At 40.6% G+C, this 22,596-nt stretch overlaps 1 protein-coding gene across 2 annotated transcripts in view; it reads right to left on the bottom strand.

Annotated features, from left to right (window-relative positions):
- The window catches only part of LOC126175777 (uncharacterized), a 108,585-nt gene that overhangs the window by 38,272 nt on the left and 47,717 nt on the right, over positions 1-22,596 (bottom strand). For both annotated transcript variants that reach the window (XM_049922751.1, XM_049922750.1), the window contains exon 6: positions 6,253-6,325. In XM_049922751.1, the coding sequence (XP_049778708.1) occupies positions 6,253-6,325 (73 nt within the window). The remainder of the gene's footprint in view (positions 1-6,252; positions 6,326-22,596) is intronic.

Below are 22,596 nucleotides of genomic sequence, written 5' to 3'. Positions count from 1 at the left end.
ATTGCCATTATTACGTTCCAATGTTACAAAGAGGTAAAAGACAAGTTGCAGTTGTCACATTCTGAGCTAATACTTCGTAGAAAGAGGAATAATACCCTTCTTGCTACCTCTACTAGGAGCTCAAACATAAAACAAACTCCGCCCAAACAGGTCATGAAGGCCCAACAGTACCGACCACCCGCCATATCATCGTCAGCTAACAGGCATCACTGGATGCAGATATGGAGGGGCATGGGGTCAGCACACTACTCTCCTGGCCTTATGTCAATTTACGAGACCATAGCTGCTACGTCTCAATCAAGTAGCTCCTCAGTTTGCCTCACAAGGGCTGAGTGCACCCTGCTTGCCAACAGCGCTCAGCAGACCAGATGGTCACCCATCCAAGTGCTAACCCAGCCCGGCAGTGCTTAACTTCGGTGATCTGGCGGGAACCAGTGTCACTGTGGCAAGGCCAACATGCCCTCATACTTACATCAGTACAGTTCTGTCAACATAGCTACATTCATCTACCCCACTGGTCAGAAATGCAATGCTACTGTGTGTCAAACTAGCAAAGGATATTTCTGCATAAATAACAGTATGTGTCACTCTGTTCAAAACCCCTCTATTTATTACACTCAGTATGGCTGATCACCTAATCATCATCACTGTTTTAATTTCTTACCTTACTTCATATCACATTTTTGTCACTTTACAATTTTATAAAAAAAGGCACACCTGCAAGATATCAGCACCATTTGGGCAATAATTCTGATAGTACACAGTTACGACCTTCTCAAATTGCAGCTTTTAAACATTTGCACACACTGTTGTTTGTCATTTGCTCTGTCCCATTGCTGCTGCCTAATGCCCCAGTACTAAGTATTGTACAACAGAGTGATGACCAGAGCCTTCCTACCCACAGGATGTTGAAGGCGAGGGTAGACAAGGGGGGAGATTGCCGTGTGTCCAATGCTTTTTGAAATCTTGTCAGAGAACATGTTATTTTACACACAAAAGAGGCAAGTCAAATGAGTATGTAATATATCAACATCAAACACATAATATGTGTCCAATATAATTTTCACAATATTCTCATACTGGTATTCTGCACCAGTACTTACATAATACTTGAAAATCAAAATGTATGTATCTAATCAAGAGAATAATTATATCTAAAAACAAAGATGATGAGACTTACCAAACAAAAGCGCTGGCAGGTCGATAGTCACACAAACAAACACAAACATACACACAAAATTCTAGCTTTCGCAACCAATGGCTGCTTCGTCAGGAAAGAGGGAAGGACAGGGAAAGACAAAAGGATGTGGGTTTTAAGGGAGAGGGTAAGGAGTCATTCCAATCCCGGGAGCGGAAAGACTTACCTTAGGGGGAAAAAAGGACAGGTATACACTCGCACACACATACATATCCATCCACACATATACAGACACAAGCAGACATATTAAAAGGCAAAGAGTTTGGGTAGAGATGTCAGTTGAGGCGGAAGTGCAGAGGCAAAGATGTTTTGAATGACAGGTGAGGTATGAGTGGCGGCAACTTGAAATTAGCGGAGATTGAGGCCTGGTGGATAACGGGAAGAGAGGATATATTGAAGGGCGAGTTCCCATCTCCGGAGTTCGGATAGGTTGGTGTTAGTGGTAAGTATCCAGATAACCTGGACGGCGTAACACTGTGCCAAGATGTGCTGGCCGTGCACCAAGGCATGTTTTTAGCCACAGGGTGATCCTCATTACCAACAAACACTGTCTGCCTGTGTCCATTCATGCGAATGGACAGTTTGTTGCTGGTCATTCCCACATAGAATGCGTCACAGTGTAGGCAGGTCAGTTGGTAAATCACGTGGGTGCTTTCACACGTGGCTCTGCCTTTGATCATGTACACCTTCCGGGTTACACGACTGGAGTAAGTGGTGGTGGGAGGGTGCATGGGACAGGTTTTACACTGGGGGCGATTACAAGGGTAGGAGCCAGAGGGTAGGGAAGGTGGTTTGGGGATTTCATAGGGATGAACTAAGAGGTTACGAAGGTTAGGTGGACGGCAGAAAGACACTCTTAGTGGAGTGGGGAGGATTTCATGAAGGATGGATCTCATTTCAGGGCAGGATTTGAGGAAGTTGTATCCTGCTGGAGAGCCACTTTCAGAGTCTGATCCAGTCCCGGAAAGTATCCTGTCACAAGTGGGGCACTTTTGTGGTTCTTCTGTGGGAGGTTCTGGGTTTGAGGGGTGAGGAAGTGGCTCTGGTTATTTGCTTCTGTACCAGGTCGGGAGGGTAGTTGCGGGATGCGAAAGCTGTTTTCAGGTTGTTGGTGTAATGGTTCAGGGATTCCGGACTGAAGCAGATTCGTTTGCCACGAATACCTAGGCTGTAGGGAACGGGACATTTGATGTGGAATGGGTGGCAGCTGTCATAATGGAGGTACTGTTGCTTGTTGGTGGGTTTGATGTGGACGGCCGTGTGAAACTGGCCGTTGGACAGGTGGAGGTCAACGTCAAGGAAAGTGGCATGGGATTTGGAGTAGGACCAGGTGAATCTGATGGAACCGATGGAGTTGAGGTTGGATAGGAAATTCTGGAGTTCTTCTTCACTGTGAGTCCAGATCATGAAGATGTCATCAATAAATCTGTACCAAACTTTGGGTTGGCAGGCCTGGGTAACCAAGAAGGCTTCCTCTAAGCGACCCATGAATAGGTTGTCGTACGAGGGGGCCATCCTGGTACCCATGGCTGTTCCCTTTAATTGTTGGTATGTCTGGCCTTCAAAAGTGAAGAAGTTGTGGGTCAGGATGAAGCTGGCTAAGGTAATGAGGAAAGAGGTTTTAGGTAGGGTGGCAGGTGGTCGACGTGAAAGGAAGTGCTCCATCGCAGCGAGGATTGGTATCCGGATTTGTGGTACTTGATCGTCGGGAGTATGTGGCTGAGGGACTGCGTCAGCTTTCAGACAACACTGCATACAAAGTTTGCCAATGTAATCCCATTCCTGATGTCCAGGCGGAGCTTCAAGGAATCCTCAGAACCTTAGGCCCCTTACAAAACCTTTCACCTGACTCCATCAACCTCCTGACCACACCGACACCCCGCACCCCTACCTTCTACCTTCTTCCTAAAATTCACAAACCCAATCATCCCGGCCGCCCCATTGTAGCTGGTCACCAAGCCCCCACAGAACGTATCTCTGCCTACGTAGATCAACACCTTCAACCCATTACATGCAGTCTCCCATACTTCATCAAAGACACCAACCACTTTCTCGAACCCCTGGAATCCTTACCCAATCTGTTACCCCCAGAAACCATCCTTGTAACCATTACACTTCTTTATACACTAATATTCCGCACGTCCAGGGCCTCACTGCGATGGAGCACTTCCTTTCACGCCGACCACCTGCCACCCTACCTAAAACCTCTTTCCTCATTACCTTAGCCAGCTTCATCCTGACCCACAACTTCTTCACTTTTGAAGGCCAGACATACCAACAATTAAAGGGAACAGCCATGGGTACCAGGATGGCCCCCTCGTACGACAACCTATTCATGGGTCGCTTAGAGGAAGCCTTCTTGGTTACCCAGGCCTGCCAACCCAAAGTTTGGTACAGATTTATTGATGACATCTTCATGATCTGGACTCACAGTGAAGAAGAACTCCAGAATTTCCTCTCCAACCTCAACTCCTTTGGTTCCATCAGATTCACCTGGTCCTACTCCAAATCCCATGCCACTTTCCTTGATGTTGACCTCCACCTGTCCAACGGCCAGTTTCACACGGCCGTCCACATCAAACCCACCAACAAGCAACAGTACCTCCATTATGACAGCTGCCACCCATTCCACATCAAATGTCCCGTTCCCTACAGCCTAGGTATTCGTGGCAAACGAATCTGCTCCAGTCCGGAATCCCTGAACCATTACACCAACAACCTGAAAACAGCTTTCGCATCCCGCAACTACCCTCCCGACCTGGTACAGAAGCAAATAACCAGAGCCACTTCCTCACCCCTCAAACCCAGAACCTCCCACAGAAGAACCACAAAAGTGCCCCACTTGTGACAGGATACTTTCTGGAACTGGATCAGACTCTGAATGTGGCTCTCCAGCAGGGATACGACTTCCTCAAATCCTGCCCTGAAATGAGATCCATCCTTAATGAAATCCTCCCCACTCCACCAAGAGTGTCTTTCTGCCGTCCACCTAACCTTCGTAACCTCTTAGTTCATCCCTATGAAATCCCGAAACCACCTTCCCTACCCTCTGGCTCCTACCCTTGTAACTGCCCCCAGTGTAAAACCTGTCCCATGCACCCTCCCACCACCACTTACTCCAGTCCTGTAACCCGGAAGGTGTACACGATCAAAGGCAGAGCCACGTGTGAAAGCACCCACGTGATTTACCAACTGACCTGCCTACACTGTAATGCATTCTATGTGGGAATGACCAGCAACAAACTGTCCATTCGCATGAATGGACACAGGCTCACAGTGTTTGTTGGTAATGAGGATCACCCTGTGGCTAAACATGCCTTGGTGCATGGCCAGCACATCTTGGCACAGTGTTACGCCGTCCAGGTTATCTGGATACTTCCCACTAACACCAACCTATCCAAACTCCGGAGATGGGAACTTGCCCTTCAATATATCCTCTCTTCCCGTTATCCACCAGGCCTCAAACTCCGCTAATTTCAAGTTGCCGCCACTCATACCTCACCTGTCATTCAAAACATCTTTGCCTCTGCACTTCCGCCTCAACTGACATCTCTGCCCAAACTCTTTGACTTTTAATATGTCTGCTTGTGTCTGTATATGTGTGGATGGATATGTATGTGTGTGCGAGTGTATACCTGTCCTTTTTCCCCCCTAAGGTAAGTCTTTCCGCTCCCGGGATTGGAATGACTCCTTACCCTTTCCCTTAAAACCCACATCCTTTTGTCTTTCCCTGTCCTTCCCTCTTTCCTGACGAAGCAGCCGTTGGTTGCGAAAGCTAGAATTTTGTGTGTATGTTTGTGTTTGTTGGTGTGTCTATCGACCTGCCAGCGCTTTTGTTTGGTTAAGTCTCATCATCTTTGTTTTTAGATATATTTTTCCTACGTGGAATGTTTCCCTCTATTATATTCATAACAAGAGAATAATTATTATGAAATGAAGTTAACAACATACAAATGATGGGAATTCCATGTTGGAATATCAAAAATATAAGAAAAAGATAGATTGATACTCACTGTAAAGATGAGACATTGAATCGTAACATGAAAAACGAAAGAACACTTACGCAGTAGCTTTTGGCCAAATCTTCTTCAGAAAGCACTCACAAACATTTATTCATACAAACAAGCATACCTCATGCACACATGACCAACACTCCAGCAGCTTGGACCAGAATGCATTTTTTTGGTCAAAAGCTTTTCGTAGTGCCTGTCTGCATCTCAACGTGTCATCTTTATGGTAAGTAGTAATCTATCTTTTCCATGTACTGATTTTCGATTTACAATTTAATCATGCCATTCTTGTTGAAGAGTAGCACAAATCCCACAAATGCAGCATCAGCTTTTGAATACAAAGAAAATAATGCACAACAGTGATGTTAAAAAATTAAGTAGCACTACGCTACTTCTTTAATGATGCATTCATTCATTTTGTTAATTTACAGTGCATTTGAGTATCGTGACAAAGTGTTCAAATCCGAAAGATCTCTGGCATCAGCCACAGATTAGAAACTGTGCACTTGGGCACAATGAACAAAGCACTGTCACTTGTTGGTTCACCCACATTATGAACACAAACTTCTTACTCACTCCACTAAACAGCACTTTGCACTCAGGCATTATGTAGCTGTAGTGGGGCAGAGTGAGTGACAAACAATCAGTGCCTGCAAATGATTAAAAGCTGTACTTTCAGGCCATAACTGCATATTTTCAAAATCATGGCCTAAATTTTCACTCACTCAGGAACCAATGCTGGGGCTGATATCTTGCAAATGTACTTTTTTCTCCTTAAAATATGAGGTTAAGTTGGTGATGTTTTTCGTCAATTGTACCTGATTTCATTTAAAATAACAAGTAATATTCTTTCTTTAGCCATTTTAAAATTAGATGGGCTATCTTTGCTGAGAACACTTCCATGATAATATACTACAGATCATCCAGATATATAATATAGCAATATTTTCAAATTTTGGCTACATTTTGTTACATTTAATGGGTACTACATTTCATGTACCTTTACCACAATTGTAAACAAAAATTCAAAATACTTAATTTTACCATCAGAACCAGAGGATGTTCTTTTATCCATATCACTGTTGGGCCAAGCTCCATTATGAAGGGCTAGAAGATCCTGAAAACAAAGCAAAATTATTTCTTCTAAAGTATCTGACAGTGTATAATTCATGTATTCTGCTCTGCAGGAAGAATGAAGCTTAATGTCATTTTAATAAACCACTTCCAAATTTACTTATGAAAATTTGACAACATACTAAATGCAAAAATTTCTCCCAAAATGTAAAAATTCAGAGAAGTATTGAAGCACAAATGACCAAATGAAAAAGCACTGAGACATTGCCATATTCTATGGACTATAAGGCGCACTTTTTTCTTCGGAAAATTGCCTCCAAAATTCAGGTGCATCTTGTACTCAAAATTAATATAAAAATATCTAGTTGATTTGATTTAAAATTCCCACCAGTCTTAAAAATGGCCATATATTCGCATGGCTATTGCAATCTACAGTGCCAGTGAACTTGAACTGAAAGTGCTTTACGTTATCAGTAACAGTTCAATATTTTTGTTAATAGCTAATTTTGTAATGGAAAAAAATAAAAGGTATTCATATGATGTGGGCTATAAATTGAAAAGTAACAGTATATGTAAAAGAACATGGAAACAAGAGCCGCAGAGCGGCATTTCGGCCCTCCACCAACAGAAAGAAAAACACCATTCGTGATTCGCAGGCTAGTAAGAACTGAAAAGAATGAGGAAGACTATGTGCAAATAGAGGACTGAGATGTGCAAATAGAGGACTGAGTGCAAAATGGCCAAAACTAGAAGATGACATACTGAAATAGACTCAAGGACACTGTCAAAATGGCACTGGAATTCATACAAAAATGATTCAAATACACGCTCGTAAGCTAGCACTACAGTGGAACTTAACAGACTTTAAGGGTGTTCTTAGTTGGTGTTACAGATTTGAAGTGCCATTGACTTAGCATGTGAATCAAAACCAAAATATCTCAGAAAATGCTACAAGAGTATGAAAAGAGAATATATATTTATTATTCAACACTGAAAGAAAACCAGTGTGGAACTAAACCATATAGCGATTATGATCAACACTCCTCTGACATTTGATGTATCAAGTAACAGAACTGTTGTCATGAAAGGTACTAAAACTGTAACTACAAAAACAAGTGAACATGAAAAAATGCACTACAGTGTTGCCCTTTCATGTTAAGCTGATGATGCTCATCTTAATCCAATGATCATTTTCAAGTGTGAAACAATGCCAAAATCTTCTGAAATACTGCCAGGTGGTGGTGTTCATGTACATGACAAGAGTGGGATGGAGAAGGCTGCTATGAAATTAGAGATGAGCAGAGAGTGGAAGAAAAGGAAAGGTGCTTTATTGAAGAAGAGTTCTCTTCTTGTGCTAAATCAGTTTAGTAGTCATTTGAATAATTTTGTGAAAGAGAAATTGAGAAAAGGAAATACAAGGCTTGCTGTCATTCTGGGAGGACTTACTTCACAATTGCAACATCTTGATATCTCAATAAACAAACTATTAAAAGTGTACATGAGAGAGTAATGAACCAAATGGATGATGGATGAAACTCAACATGAATTCATGTTGAAGGGAGCTTTAAAATGAGCTACAATCAAACAAATGTGTCAGTGGATGAAACAGTTGTGGTCTAGAATGAGAGAAGGTATTACTTTTAAATCTTTCAAGAAGTTCAACATAAGTAATGCTCTCAATGGCAGTGGAGACCATCTTATATATGAAGAGGAGAATGATGACGACGAAGAGGGAGAAGAAAGTTCAGATGATGATGTTCAGAGATTTTAAGTGTCAGTTCGGTTTTATAAACTAAGAGTTTTTTTTATTTTTTAGTCTAGCTTTGCAATCTAAGAAAAAAATTGCAAAATTTATTTAAAAAACTGATAAAAATTAAGATGTGTCTTATAGTCTTTAAAATATGGTACTTAACTGGTATACATTTCTTAACAGCACAGGTAGTTACTAAATCTTTATTTCTGTAAAAGTAAAATATAAACACCTGTATCACATTGACAAGAATGAGATAAAATGGCTTTTCATGTTAAATGACAAAGTGAAGATGAAAAAATTAACACCAAAATGAACTACTGGAGTTAAGAGTTTCTTTCTTATGGATGGAGGCAAATAAAGTGCATTTTCTCTAATTACATCAAAAGAAAAATTCAAATAAGAAAGCTGTAAAATTGCAAGGAGACAGAATGGCTTCAGAAGACACATTCAAAAGTAAGAAAAACTATACCCAACTTTTGAAACTTCAAGTTCCTTCCTCAGGATGGAAATAGAAATTGGGAAGAATGGAAAGTAGAGAGAGAGAGAGAGAGAGAGAGAGAGAGAGAGAGAGAGAGAGAGAGAGAGAGAGAGAGAGGTCACTAGAACCCCAGATTGAGAGGGGCCTACCTACCTTGAGGTTAAGGGAATACAAAGATTTTTTTTCTAAACTAATTGAAAGTCATGTGTGATAGATTATCCATAAACAGAGTTTTATTGGTGAATAATTGCAACAGTGTGGTGTTGATGCTCTTTTACACGATGTCAGATGAAAGTGTGTTATTTATTCACCTCCCACTGTAGGGAATTTGGTTTTGTGTGTTTTAATGGTTGCAGGTATTCCTAGGAAAATACCTTCAAGCTATATTATCAACCAGATTAAGATTCAAAAGTTTTTTTGACAACCCAAGGGAAGGCATTCTACGAAAACAGAGCTGTTTAGGCAATTAACCAAGGAAAGAAAAGATAAAAAAATAACTGGTCTAAGGCAGCACAGAAGACGCAAACTTTGCAGTGTGCTCTGAACAAAACACATAACCATACTAAATAAAGTTTTAAATATGTGAGTAAAATGGTGGCAGGTGTTTATAAAGGTGAACAGAATTGAAGTGTGCTCAAACATCGCATTTGAGCAGCAATTTGGTTTTAGTATTGTGAGGCATGACAGCGACTGACTGTTCATCATCAAATCCAAGCAACTTACAGAGATAAGGAAATAAATGTTTGGTTTAAGATGTGTGAATCTTTACAAAGAAGGACCAAACTGGTTACCATCAAGAGAGACTGAAGAACAGGTGGTATGTGTTGATGCAGTGCTTAATCATGAATAACACAATTACATTTCATATTCAAAAAATTTAAAAGGCAATTCTACATTCATTTGTCAGACTGAAGTTTGACAGTATGTCTTAAACAAATGCTAATTAGAAGATGAAATGTCAGAAAGTTGCAATGGACTTCTTGATTTAATACTATCAGTCTGTTAACATACGGATTTTGCTTACAAAGTGTGTTCCAAGGGACTGTATTTTTTTATTAATAAAAAACATAATTTAATGAATGATCTCGCATATAGAATGTATAGGTACCCTTCACAGCTTAAAATAACAAGTTGCAAATTTTTTAAAGGACACCATAAATAAGATCCCAGTTACACTAATGCACTATACACTGAGCAGAGTTTTCTAGAATTTAAAAGCTCTTTTTTTTTTTTTTTTTTTTTTTACTTTCTGTACAGATATGAAGTCTAATCATTAGTTTTGTCAATGGCTCTAAATATTTGTAGCTGTCTGGTAAGTACGAAAGAAGGAAACAATGTATAGTGTGACATCACATACTTCACAAAAGTATCTTGATTCCCTTCTTGCCTTCTTCAAATCACCATCCCAAACTCAGCTTTTTATCACCTAAATCCATGTTACATGTTTTTTCTTCGCAGTGGGTGGAATTAATGATGGCCAAGGTTGGAGAATCAGTTGCCTGGCACTGTTGATTGAAGACAGGTGACCTGCTGCTTGTTAAGTGAACTCTTTCTGGTGTTTTGAGATAATATTCTCAATAAGAACATGAAACTCGAGAGAATTTTTCTTGTCACCTCATTTTCTTAACGGCACTTGTGTGTTCCACAAAGTTAGTTCGATATGATGAAAAATTTTTTCTTGTAACATCTCTTTCCTCTTTTACGCATTGGTGGGTTGATAATTAAGAGCTGATCTACTTTGTCTACTCCATCTATTGTGTTGTCAAATGCCATGGCTACTGCTGGCTTCAGCCCCTCATTGTGTCTTTTGTTTACAGCTTTCACTTCAGCATTGTGAATACTGGTCAAGATATACACTTTTTTCTTGTCCTTCCAACAAATTGCTGTCACTTTTACCTTCTGAAAACCCATAATTTCCTCCTCCTTAATTTTCTAACAAAAAAATGATGGAGACATGTCTCTTCTGGATGGCAGTCCAAATCCATACATATCAGTTCTCTGAACAAACAAGTCGATGAATTTAGGAGATGTGAAGTAGTTATGCAAGGGGATGACCTTTATTCAGAAGAAGTTTTATCAATATCACAACAATCTGTTATGGCTTTATACATTACATAACATTTTATACCTTTTCTTGCACATATAATGCAAGACCACACATACTCACTATGGGACTCTCATGCCAAGAATGTCTCAATTCCAAATCTTACCCTTTTTAGTGGAAGATTGAAATCTGTCTTATACAACATCAAACTCTCATTACTCTCTATATATCTATCTGGGAGGCACAAACTTTTGAATTTGTTATTGAGATGTTCCAGTAAAGGTCAAATTTTGTTTAGCATTGCTGGTGGATGGTTCACAGGATCATACGCAGAGCTGTGAAAAAGAATGAGGCATTTTTTTCAGCATCCAGAAATGAGAAAAACCCAGCACTTGTCAGAACATCACTGTAGCAAGTATCGGGTGTTTTGTCCAATCTGTCAAATACACTCGATTGTTGGGATTTATCACAGTACTTTGAGGTACTACAAAAGCATTAACACTCACATTTCATTGCTGATATGTCATTCCACTGAAAATATGTTGCTCTTTACTGTGCCTGCTTGTCTCTTGTGACAATGATATTGATCAATCATTGTCAATGAATTGATCACATATGGTATGACATCCTCTGTACAGTTTTTCATTAATGGAACAGCAGGGCTTCTTGCACTTGGAAATCTTGGAGGAGTTAGTTGGAGCATAGAAGATGTATTTATTATGTATCACTCACCAAACAGGCATACTTACAGTCTCCAATAAAACATTTTTCATCATTTTCGGGCCTGCTAAACTCAATGTCAGACTCAGGATAACTATTGCTATCCATTTTTGAATGTACTGCATAAACAACAATACAAGACAGAGGCATAAATTTTGTTTTTGAATATCTAAATGTGTAAAAACTCAAAACAATATCTAGTAGAAACCATCTCAACCAAAACTAAAACTGTCTGGATATAAATACTGGACTCGATGTTCTTTAGTGACTTTACACTCAATTGCCAGCACTGAAGTGATATAATCAAGATTTTTATTTTTCATATATTTGTTCTTAAGTTGCCCAAGTAAATCATTGATTCTAAGTTTCTATTAAATAATAATAATAAAGAGGTAACTCAGGACTTTATTTAAAAGCTTAACAAGAAGAATTTTAAAAACAAATCTGAGAAAACTCTGTTCAATGAAAGGTCATGTGAAGTGTTTAGGAGCATGCAAGACATATTGCTGGGGAGATGTGATAATTGCTTGTGTAATCAGCAATAAATCATAGGACACTGATAGACAAAAAAAGGCTACACTGTCAAGGACAGGCCATTTTATTGAAGTGATGTGAAAGTAAGTTCATCATTGTAGTAATAAATCATAACAAATACAGACCAAATGAAACACACATCACAGCAAACGGTGCCCAAACCAAACAGTTGCATCCATATACAGAGTAACCCCCCTCCCACCCCCCTCATCACCGGCTCCTGTGATGGCAATGCAGGCCTGTGTATTCTTGCATGCAAACAATCATAAATGTGTCTAATGGCATCCTGTGATAGACTGTCCCAAGCACCTTACATCTTCTGCTGCAATTTGGCAATGGTTCCAGTAGACTCTGGAGAACAAGTAAGTTCCCACATCCATATGATCCATACATGTTCAATTGGCAACAGACGGGTGGTGATCTTTCCAGTCAGGGCAGCTGTTGTACACTGTGAAGGGCACATTGCATTCAGCAGCCAAATGTAGAGGGGCACTGTCCTGTTGAAAAAGCACATCACTTTCCTCTTGAAGATATGGCAGTAGCACAGGGATAACAACTGCACAACCTGTGCAAAGTAGCAGGCACTGGCTATTTTGTCCGGCAGAAACATTGTGACTGCAAGTTGTGACTGATGCCCCCTCCCCCCTTCACACTCCAAAAGCCTGGTCTACATCGTACACGTGAACATCTATCACAAATAGACTGAACCTATTCTCATCACTGAAGACAACAAAGCAAGATTCCACTCTCCAATCAATGCTTTCATGACACCAGAGTAGCCATGCTCGGCAGTGTCGTGGTGTCAGTGGTGGCCGGCCAGTGGCACATGCGATCTTAGTCTTCCTACAAGCACACAGTTCCCAATGGTCCTTGGTGAAAAATCATGTGCAACATGTGCCCTAATTTCTTCCATGGATGATGTTTGGGTAGTCACTACTGAACTCACAATGTGAGAATCTTAGGAAGCATCTGTTCTGTCTGGATGTCCAGAATCTAGTCTACAAATGTGAGAATGTGCAACAGACCACTGCAAAAAGCAGTGACACACCACCGATACACTGTGCCCAACATGTGCAGCAACCCACAGATATGTCCCTCCAGCTTCCAGCAGCCCCATAATGCAGCCCTATTAAAATGCCTGAAATTATTCAACCGGAGTACAAACTTGTTGGCGAAGCGTGGTTGTACCCTAGAATGAATGTTTCACACTATTTTCACCCCTAAACTCAGCACTGTTATTGCTTGCAGATTCAAAAAAGAGGGTGCACAGGCAGACCTCCAGGGTCCCATCTCATCACCAATGACAGTAACAAAGAAATCACCAGCACTATAACCTCTCAGGATGCACATCTTATACCCTTGTGCCACTGAACATGGTCCTTAAAGGTGCTACATTTTTTTTCTGGTGTTGGATATGCTTGCCAATGATGTTCAGATACACAGCAACATTGGTTGCATATGCAAGGACACAACAGAAATTAATTTCCTCAAACCTCTTAAGCCTGATTTGGTGCTTGTGAATTTTACCTCTGAACATATCAAACATTCTTTCTTCATGGAAACTTCCATGACAAAACTGAGTGGGGGGTGGGGGTGGGGGTGGGGGGGGGGGGTGGGGGGGGGGGAAGGTTACCAGCTGGTTAATATTGCTGGCAGAAAAATCTCTCTGATCTCAAAGTTTTCTGAATCAGACTAAATTACTTATTAATGCACAAAATCATTTCAGAACCAACAGGTGAAGTGAAACAGCTGCTTGGTGTTTTTGAAGATTAGTCATAACATCATTTATCACAATTACTTGATCTGTGGACAAATGTATAATTATTTAAAGTTTTTGGTGTTACGAACAATGGTTTACTGATTTAAAAAATTGTGTTTGTATGTTTTCAGGGAGTCACTTACAACTATTTTAAGTATGTCTCTTTTAGCATGCACTGTAAGGTAGAAAGAAGGAAGATTAATGTAACATCAAAGAATGGTCATAAGATATGGAGCACAAACTTAGATTGGAAAAGGCTGGATCCTTTCAAACGAATCATGCCAGCATTTACCACACTCTTAAATGATTTAGGCAAGCTGCAGAAAATGTAAATCTGGATGGCTTGGGGTTTCAACCACTCTCTTACTGATTACAAGTCTAGTATCTTATCACTGTGCCACTGCATCGGTTGGTGTAAAGCAGAAATGAGCTATGAAAACACAGAATGCTTTGCAAGGTACAGAGTACATCAAAGTTCTGCATTAAGGCATAAGCTATTCTTCAATGTGGGAAAGAAGACACATTAAGTTGCAGACAGGCATAATTAAAAGACATGTACATAAAGGTTTCAGCCACAGCCTTCATCAGCAAAAGAGAACCACACACCATTGATAATACACACAAGCAAGCACACCTCATGCATACACGACTGCCAACACCAGCATCTCGGGCCGGATCCTACATTGTTGATAATCCTACCTGGTATTTCCACTGTTTCATATGCTATTCTTCATATTTACAAATGATTTACAAAACCACTTAACTGAAGAAGAGCCTATGTTGCAGGTAAATGATAACAGACTCTTTTTTAAAAAATGTTACAATGGACTGAGATGCAATAGAAAATTTATGCAACAACCGAGTAAGCAGAAAGATGGTTAAGGAACAACAGCTTGGCTGCAAATGACAACAATATAATACAGAAGAACTACAAACACGTAAAAACTAAACCTCTGCCTGAACAGGTCCAACAGTACTGCCAACCGCCCTGTCATCCTCTGCCAACAAGCATCAATGGATGCGGATAGACATGTGGTCAGCACACTGCTCTCCTGGCCTTTTTCAGTTTTCTTGACTGGAGCTGCTACTTCTAAGATAAGTAGCTCCTCAATTGGCCTCACAAGAGCTGAGTGCATCCCGCTTGCCAACAGCGCTCAGTAGAACAAACAATTACCCATCTAAGTACTAGCACAACCCGACAGTGTTCAACTTCAGCGATCCGATGCGAACCACTGTGGCAAGGCTGTTGGCACATAAGAACTAAAGCCAGAGTGATACAGTAATACGAATGAAGTCAGCACTGAACAAATCACCCTGCACAACATCTCTAGGAGAAAGTTTATGGTAGTATGGATATGGCACTGCCGAGTGAAACAAGCAAACATTGTGATGTTTTAACAGTGGTTAGCAACAACTGAGTAGCTTCAGTATCCACAGTTTGCTAAAATATTGCTGACAGTTTAAGGAACATGAGTATAATTAAACAGTCATTTAAAATTTAATCATGGAACACAACTTTCAAAGAATTTAAAATCATACTCATAGGTTTGCTGAAAAGATAACATTTGGTGCAACAATAATGTATCAGCTTTTAGACATATGGATTAATGTGTGCGACCATATCATTTAGGAACATCCAAAACTTTATTTTGAGAATACTATTTACATATACAACACTGGAGCTTGAAGCTGACTTGTGTAAAATCACTATGATGCCTGGTGAAAAAAGAAGGAGTCAAAAGCACCATATGATTTGTCACATTTTACTCTTTGGATACTAAGCCTGAGGATGGCTCACGCCACAAACACTTTGTTCAAAAGTCTGCACCTGAGTATAGCGATTTTCTTGATGCATGAACCACCTATCTTTCAAAAACTGGACTCATTTGAGACCCATATGGGAACAAAGTACAGTTGTCTCACCACCTGCCCCTTGATGGATGCTGCCTTCTGCTGTCAATTTATAGAACTATTTTGAAAGGAACATTAGATGCAATAAAAGCTCCTGTTACGAATGACTGAGCCAATATGTGTTGCAGTTTCGTGCATTTACTCAATAGGTTTTGCATTTTTTTTTTTTTTTTTGCTATTCTCCTATGATGTCACATTTACCGTGCAATATGTTGAGCAAGAAATTACGGAAACTCGAGAGGAAGAAATTGCTCAATAACTCATCTCACACACTGTTTTTGGAAGGATAATTATATTTTCTGTCATCATTATTTCAAAATTAGTCATCTATCAAAGAACTAAAGTAAAAATGAAAAATAAATCTTGATGCTTGGTCTGTTTTTAGTATCTATTACTATTGAAGATATATCAATTACATACATGCCAGTGACACTTTAAACAATGGCATAAATGGCCAGTTTTCTAGACCAAACATGCTTTTTAGTGGCCAGTATTCAAAGTGTTAAATATGTAGTTTTAGTTCACATACAATTAGCTAAACATATGGTAGAGTAATGTCAACAAAAATGATGAAAGCTGCATGGAAACACTTGGATGGAATGCAAACATCACTTACATTAATTATTTAAGTAACGAGTACAGGATAGAAACATAAAACAGAACACAAAACAATAGCTGAGAACATGAACTTACTATCTTCTGCAGAATACTTGCATCCATTCCCCATATCACCCTCTAGTGTGCTCCCCAGTAAACCCCCCCCCCCCTCTCTCTCTCTCTCACACACACACACACACACACACACACACACACACACACACACACATTTTTTTCCCTTAACAAGCATACCCACAGAGAAATATTGTCAGACAACATACCTCTGTCAGGAGGGTGTGTGTTTGTGTGTTTTTAAGCTGTGCCACTATGTTCATTCTCTTGTTTACATACACGTGTGCTGGTTAATGAATCCACTGTTACAAGTTTAAGGAAACCTATTAAATAATAAAATACTGGAAAGAGGATACACCTGCAAAAAGGATGTTGGGCATATTCAATAACCATATACTTGAAGCCTAATAAGTCTGTCTGGTTTTTATTTCCGTGACTGTGAATGGTAAATGATTTATTTCCCCAGTTACAAGTAACTGACCTGTAGCCAGGGTGGCTAAGTGGTGGAGCTGCCACTTTTGGGCATCCTAGAAAACTTGATAACAGTAGAACATGGAAAATAAAAGACCTATTTGGCTGTGATATCTCATATACTTATGATAATGATCCTGGAAAGAAACTACAAAAGTACTTACACATGTCAGGCACAATTAAGAGAATGCTCCTGAATAAACCCTGGAAAGAGACAATACTAATTTTATAATATTATAACCATACCTTTACCGTCTATGGATCTGAAGTATAAACTTAAATGATGAAACAACTACTGAGAATTACAGTGGGGAAATGAGACTTTCGGTAGCATACAAATTAGAAGATCACAAGAACAGTAACATAAAAGAGGAGCTCCATGTTCTACAAACAGTAAAATAGACCCAACAATATAGAAGAGAATGACATAACCATCTACTATGTATGGATCAAAGCTGGATACCAAGGAAACAGGCAAACATATGGCACCAAATAGGTGTAATATGGCTTATGCAAAACAATTTGGAGTCAGCTCGGCATTTATGGTTTCGTGATGGCCAGCATGTAGGCACGTTCGCTGATTGGGTGAAACAGCAATGTTTTTACAAGCTAATCTCATCACTTTTGAAACTTTCTGGGCAATTAAAACTGTGTGCAGACTGGGACTCAAATCCAGAACCACGCATTTTACTGTCAATGCTCTTACTATGTAGGTGACCCTCACAGCTTTACACCACTAGTACCACTTCCTACTTTCAAAACTTCAAAGTTCTTCAGCGTACCTTGCACTCCTGGATGAAACGATACTGCACAGAAATGGCTTAGCCACAGCCCAGGGGGCTGTTTTCAGATTGAATCTATTGCTCTGCAGTGAAGAGTGTGGGCTTTGAAACTTTCAAGCAGATGAAAACAGTGTGCCAGACTGAGACTCCAACCTGGAATCTCAACTTTCATGAGTAATGATCTTACTGACTAAACTATAGTAGCACAACTAAAAACCCACCATTACAGCTTTACTTCCACAAGTACCTCTCTTCTGCTTTGTTTTGGCTCCAACACACTATGCAACGATCTAATAATGCTGCATAATAAACTACTCTCAATGTTTTACTCTTTCCCAAACAGTCAATCACTACAATACCTTAGTCTTTTCCCAGTTAAAAAATGGATTTCAGTTTTTTCAATGTCCTTCCAACTTCCCCAACCCAATTTTTTACTGGGGTTCCATCTGAGGGATGTAATCAAGGATTCATGTATCACCCACAGCCACATAAAGACACCAGAAAATTTTCAGATTATGCTTCAACTTCCTCCAAAATAATTTTCAAATGTTTTTCCTGGAATATACAGGGTGGTCCAATGCCAGTGGCCAGGCCAAATATCTCACGAAATTAGCATCAAACGAAAAAATAAGAAGAACAAATCTGTTCCGAGCGTGATAGGGCTATGGATGGAACACTAGATGGTGCTGTCATAGGTCAAACTGATGGAAACTGCATTTTTTTAAAATAGGTACCCCCATTTTTATTACATATTCCTGTAGTATGTAAATAATACGAGAGAAGGAAAGTTGCTACTCATCATATAGCGGAGATGCTGAGCCGCGCACCATATAGCGGAGATGCTGAGCCGCGATAGGCACAATAAAAAGATTCGCCTTTGTCAGCAGTACACACACACACACACACACACACACACACACGTGCGCGCAAGCACAGCTTGCACACACATCTGCAGTCTCAGAGAGCTAAAACTACACTGTGAGCAGCAGCACCAGTGCATGATGGGAGTGGCGACTGGGTGGGGTTAAGGAGGAGGCTGGGGTGGGGAGGGGGAGGGATAGTATGGTGGGAGTGGCGGACAGTAAAGTGTTGCAGTTTAGATGGAGGGTAGGAGAGAAGGTGGAGAGGGTAAGTAGCGGAAAGGAGAGAAATAAAAATAAAAGAAATTAAAAGACTGGGTGTGGCGGTGAAATGACAGCTGTGTAGTGCTGGAATGGGAACAGGGAGGGGGCTGGATGGGTGAGGATAGTGACTAACGAAGGTTGAGGCCAAGAGGGTTATGGGAATGTATGATGTATTGTAGGGAAAGTTCCCACCTGCGCAATTCAGAAAAGCTGGTGTTGGTGGGAAGTATCCATATGGCACAGGCTGTGAAGCAGTCATTGAGAAGAGGGGTATCATGTTTGGCAGCGTGTTCAGCTACAGGGTGGTCCACTTGTTTTTTGGCCACAGTTTGTCGGTGGCTGTTCATGCGGACAAACAGCTTGTTGGTTGTCATGCCTACATAGAATGCAGCACAGTGGTTGCAGCTTAACTTGTAGATCACGACTGGTTTCACAGGTAGCCCTGCCTTTGATGTGATAGGTAATGTTAGTGACCAGACTGGAGTAGTTGGTGGTAGGAGGATGTATGGGACAGGTCTTGCATCTAGGTCTATTACAAGGATATGAGCCATTAGGTAAGGGATTGGGAGCAGGGGTTGTGTAAGGATGGATGAGTATACAGGGTGTTACAAAAAGGTACGGCCAAACTTTCAGGAAACATTTCTCACACACAAATAAAGAAAAGATGTTATGTGGACATGTGTCTGGAAACGCTTAATTTCCATGTTAGAGCTCATTTTAGTTTCGTCAGTATGTACTGTACTTCCTCGATTCACCGCCATGATTTCATACGGGATACTCTACCTGTGCTGCTAGAACAAGTGCCTTTCAAGTACGACACAACATGTGGTTCATGCACGATGGAGCTCCTGCACATTTCAGTCAAAGTGTTTGTACGCTTCTCAACAACAGATTCGGTGACCGATGGATTGGTAGAGGCGGACCAATTCCATGGCCTCCACGCTCTCCTGACCTCAACCCTTTTGACTTTCACTTATGGGGGCATTTGAAAGCTCTTGTCTACGCAACCCCGGTACCAAATGTAGAGACTCTTCGTGCTCGTATTGTGGATGGCTGTGATACAGTACGCCATTCTCCAGGGCTCCATCAGCGCATCAGGGATTCCATGCGACGGAGGGTGGATGCGTGTATCCTCGCTAACGGAGGACATTTTGAACATTTCCTGTAACAAAGTGTTTGAAGTCACGCTGGTACGTTCTGTTACTGTGTGTTTCCATTCCATGATTAATGTGATTTGAAGAGAAGTAATAAAATGAGCTCTAACATGGAAAGTAAGCGTTTCCGGACACATGTCCACATAACATATTTTCTTTCTTTGTGTGTGAGGAATGTTTCCTGAAAGTTTGGCCGTACCTTTTTGTAACACCCTGTATAGTCTAGGTTCGGTGGAAGGTGGAATACCACGGTAGGAAGGGTGGGTAGGACATTTCTCATTGCAGGGCACGACGAGAGGTAATCGAAACCCTGGCAGAGAACGTAATTCAGTTGCTCCAGTCCCGGATGGTACTGACTTACGAGGGGAATGCTCCTCTGTGGCTAGACTGAGGTACTTTGGGAGGTGGTGGGAGACTGGAAAGATAAGGCACAGGAGATATGTTTTTGTACAAGGATGGGAGGATGAGACCCTCAGTATATTTAGAGAGGGACTGCTCGTCACTGTAGATGAGACGACCATGGGTGGCTAGGCTGTACGGAAGGGACTTCTTGGTATGAAATGGGTGGCAGCTGTCAAAGTGGAGGTATTGCTGGTGGTTAGTAGGTTCGATATGGACGGAGGTACTAAACTGCAACACTTCACTGTCCGCCACTACCACCATAATATCCCTCCCCCTCCCCGCCCCTGCCTCCTCCTCCTTACCCCCACTCAGTCGCCACTCCCATCATGCACTGGTGCTGCTGCTTGCAGTGTAGTTTCAGCTCTCTGAGACTGCAGATGTGTGTGCAAGTTGCGCTTGCGCGCACGTGTGTGTGTGTGTGTGTGTGTGTGTGTGTGTGTGTGTGTGTGTGTGTACTGCTGACAAAGGCCATAATGGCAGAAAGCTATGATTGTGTGAACCTTTTTATTGTGCCTATCACGGCTCAGCATCTCTGCTATATGGTGAGTAGCAGCTTTCCTTCTCTAGTATGTAAATAAATAGAAATGTTTGAGTTGGAACATTTGTTTCGCTTTGTGATGGGTGGCGCTTCTCACAAATGTAGCAACACATCTGAGAGCACTGTGCGCAATTCATTACTTGTATTAGGTACCATAATACGCTTGTCTAGTCATAATAATTACGCGTATACATAATCTTGTTAAAATGGAATGTTTAACAGTCACAGAAAAGGTAGATGGTGTTTATTTATAGCTATTGTGATCAAAATGCCCAACACGCTTGTGTTATGTATGTTGATCGTTATCCTGACTGACAGCATCCAAGTGCCTGGACCTTTCATCGGATAGTTAATGTATTTAAAGAAACCAGAAGTCTTCAGCCAAAGAAGAATATGCAACCAAGAACTACAACAAATGAAGATGCCCAAATAAGTGTTTTAGCCACAGTTGGAGCTAATCCGCACATCTGTAGCAGACAAACTGAGCGGGAATTGGGAATTTCAAACACATTGGTTTTGAAAATTGTACATCATCATACATTTCACCCTTACCATTTTTCTACGCACCAGGAATTGCATGGTGATGAATTTGAATGTCGTGTAAGTTTTTGCCACTGGGCACAAAATAAATTACAAGGCAGTAACAGGTTTCTTTTCAAGAGTTCTATTTAGTGACGAAGTGTCATTCACAAACAGAGGTAATGCAAACCAGCATAATATGTGCTACTGGGCAACAAAAAACCCACGATGGCTGCGACAAGTGGAACATCAGTGACCCCGGTGGGTTAATGTATGGTGTGGAATTATGGGAGGACGTCTAATAGGCCCTTATTTTATTGATGGCAATATAAATGGTGCAATGTATGCCATTCTTAATTAGTGTTTTACCAATTCTAATACAAGATGTTCCACTTCATGACACAATGGCAATGTACTTTCAACATGATGGATGTCCGGCACATAGCACGCGTGCAGTTGAAGCGGTATTAAATAGAATATTTAAAAACAGGTCGATTGCTCGTAGAAGCACCATATAATAGCCTGCACGTTCACCTGAGCTTACATTGCCAGACTTATTTCTTTGGGGAAAATTGAAAGATATTTGTTATGATGATCCACCGGCAATGCCTAAAAAGTATGGGTCAGTGCATTGTCAATGCATGTGAGACAATTACTGAATTTCATAATTTTTAACATTTTATGCAGCGACAGCAACTGATATTGTTTATATAAGAATATACAGCCTACAGTTGCAAGTTAATTTTATCGATAAAGTTAACCTGCAACTGTAGGCTGTATATTCTTATATAAACAATTACTGAAGGTGACCTACTTGCTGTTGAGAGGAATTTCGTTATGCGTATTGTCAAATGCATTGAAGTTGAAGGACATCACTTTGAGCATTTATTACATTAATGAGGTTATTACAGTCACTCACGCAGAGTTCCCATGATTTATGATAAGGTTACAAAAGTAAATGTATCACACTGAAACAACACAAATAAAGTCCAAACGTAACTACTTTTTGTGTTTTAATTTTAAAAAACCACATTGTTACCAACTGTTCATCTAGATGGATGAGGCATATTATACTTGTTGGAATATTACAGCACCATCCATCACAAAGCAAAACAAATGTTCCAAATCAAACTTTCATATTTATTTACATACTATACGAATATGTAATAAAAAATGGGGGTACCTCTTTAAAAAAAAATTGCAGTTTCTATCAATGTGACCTATGGCAGCACCATCTAGTGGGCCATCCATAGCACCATCTGTTTTCCCCATCACGCTCAAACAGATTTATTCTTCTTATTTTTTCGTCTGGTGCTAATTTCGTGAGATATTTGGCTTGGTCACTATCAGTGGATCACCCTGTATATGATATTGAGTCAACAAACATGGCACCCACCTCACAGGATATGAAGAACTGCTTGACCTTTTCTATTGAACTTTCTACCAACTCAATAAT

This window comes from Schistocerca cancellata, chromosome 3 (assembly GCF_023864275.1).
Source record: "Schistocerca cancellata isolate TAMUIC-IGC-003103 chromosome 3, iqSchCanc2.1, whole genome shotgun sequence".
Taxonomy (NCBI): Eukaryota; Metazoa; Arthropoda; class Insecta; order Orthoptera; family Acrididae; genus Schistocerca; species Schistocerca cancellata.
The sequence above is the reverse complement of the archived record's forward strand: the minus strand, read 5'-3'. Positions and strand labels throughout refer to the sequence as shown.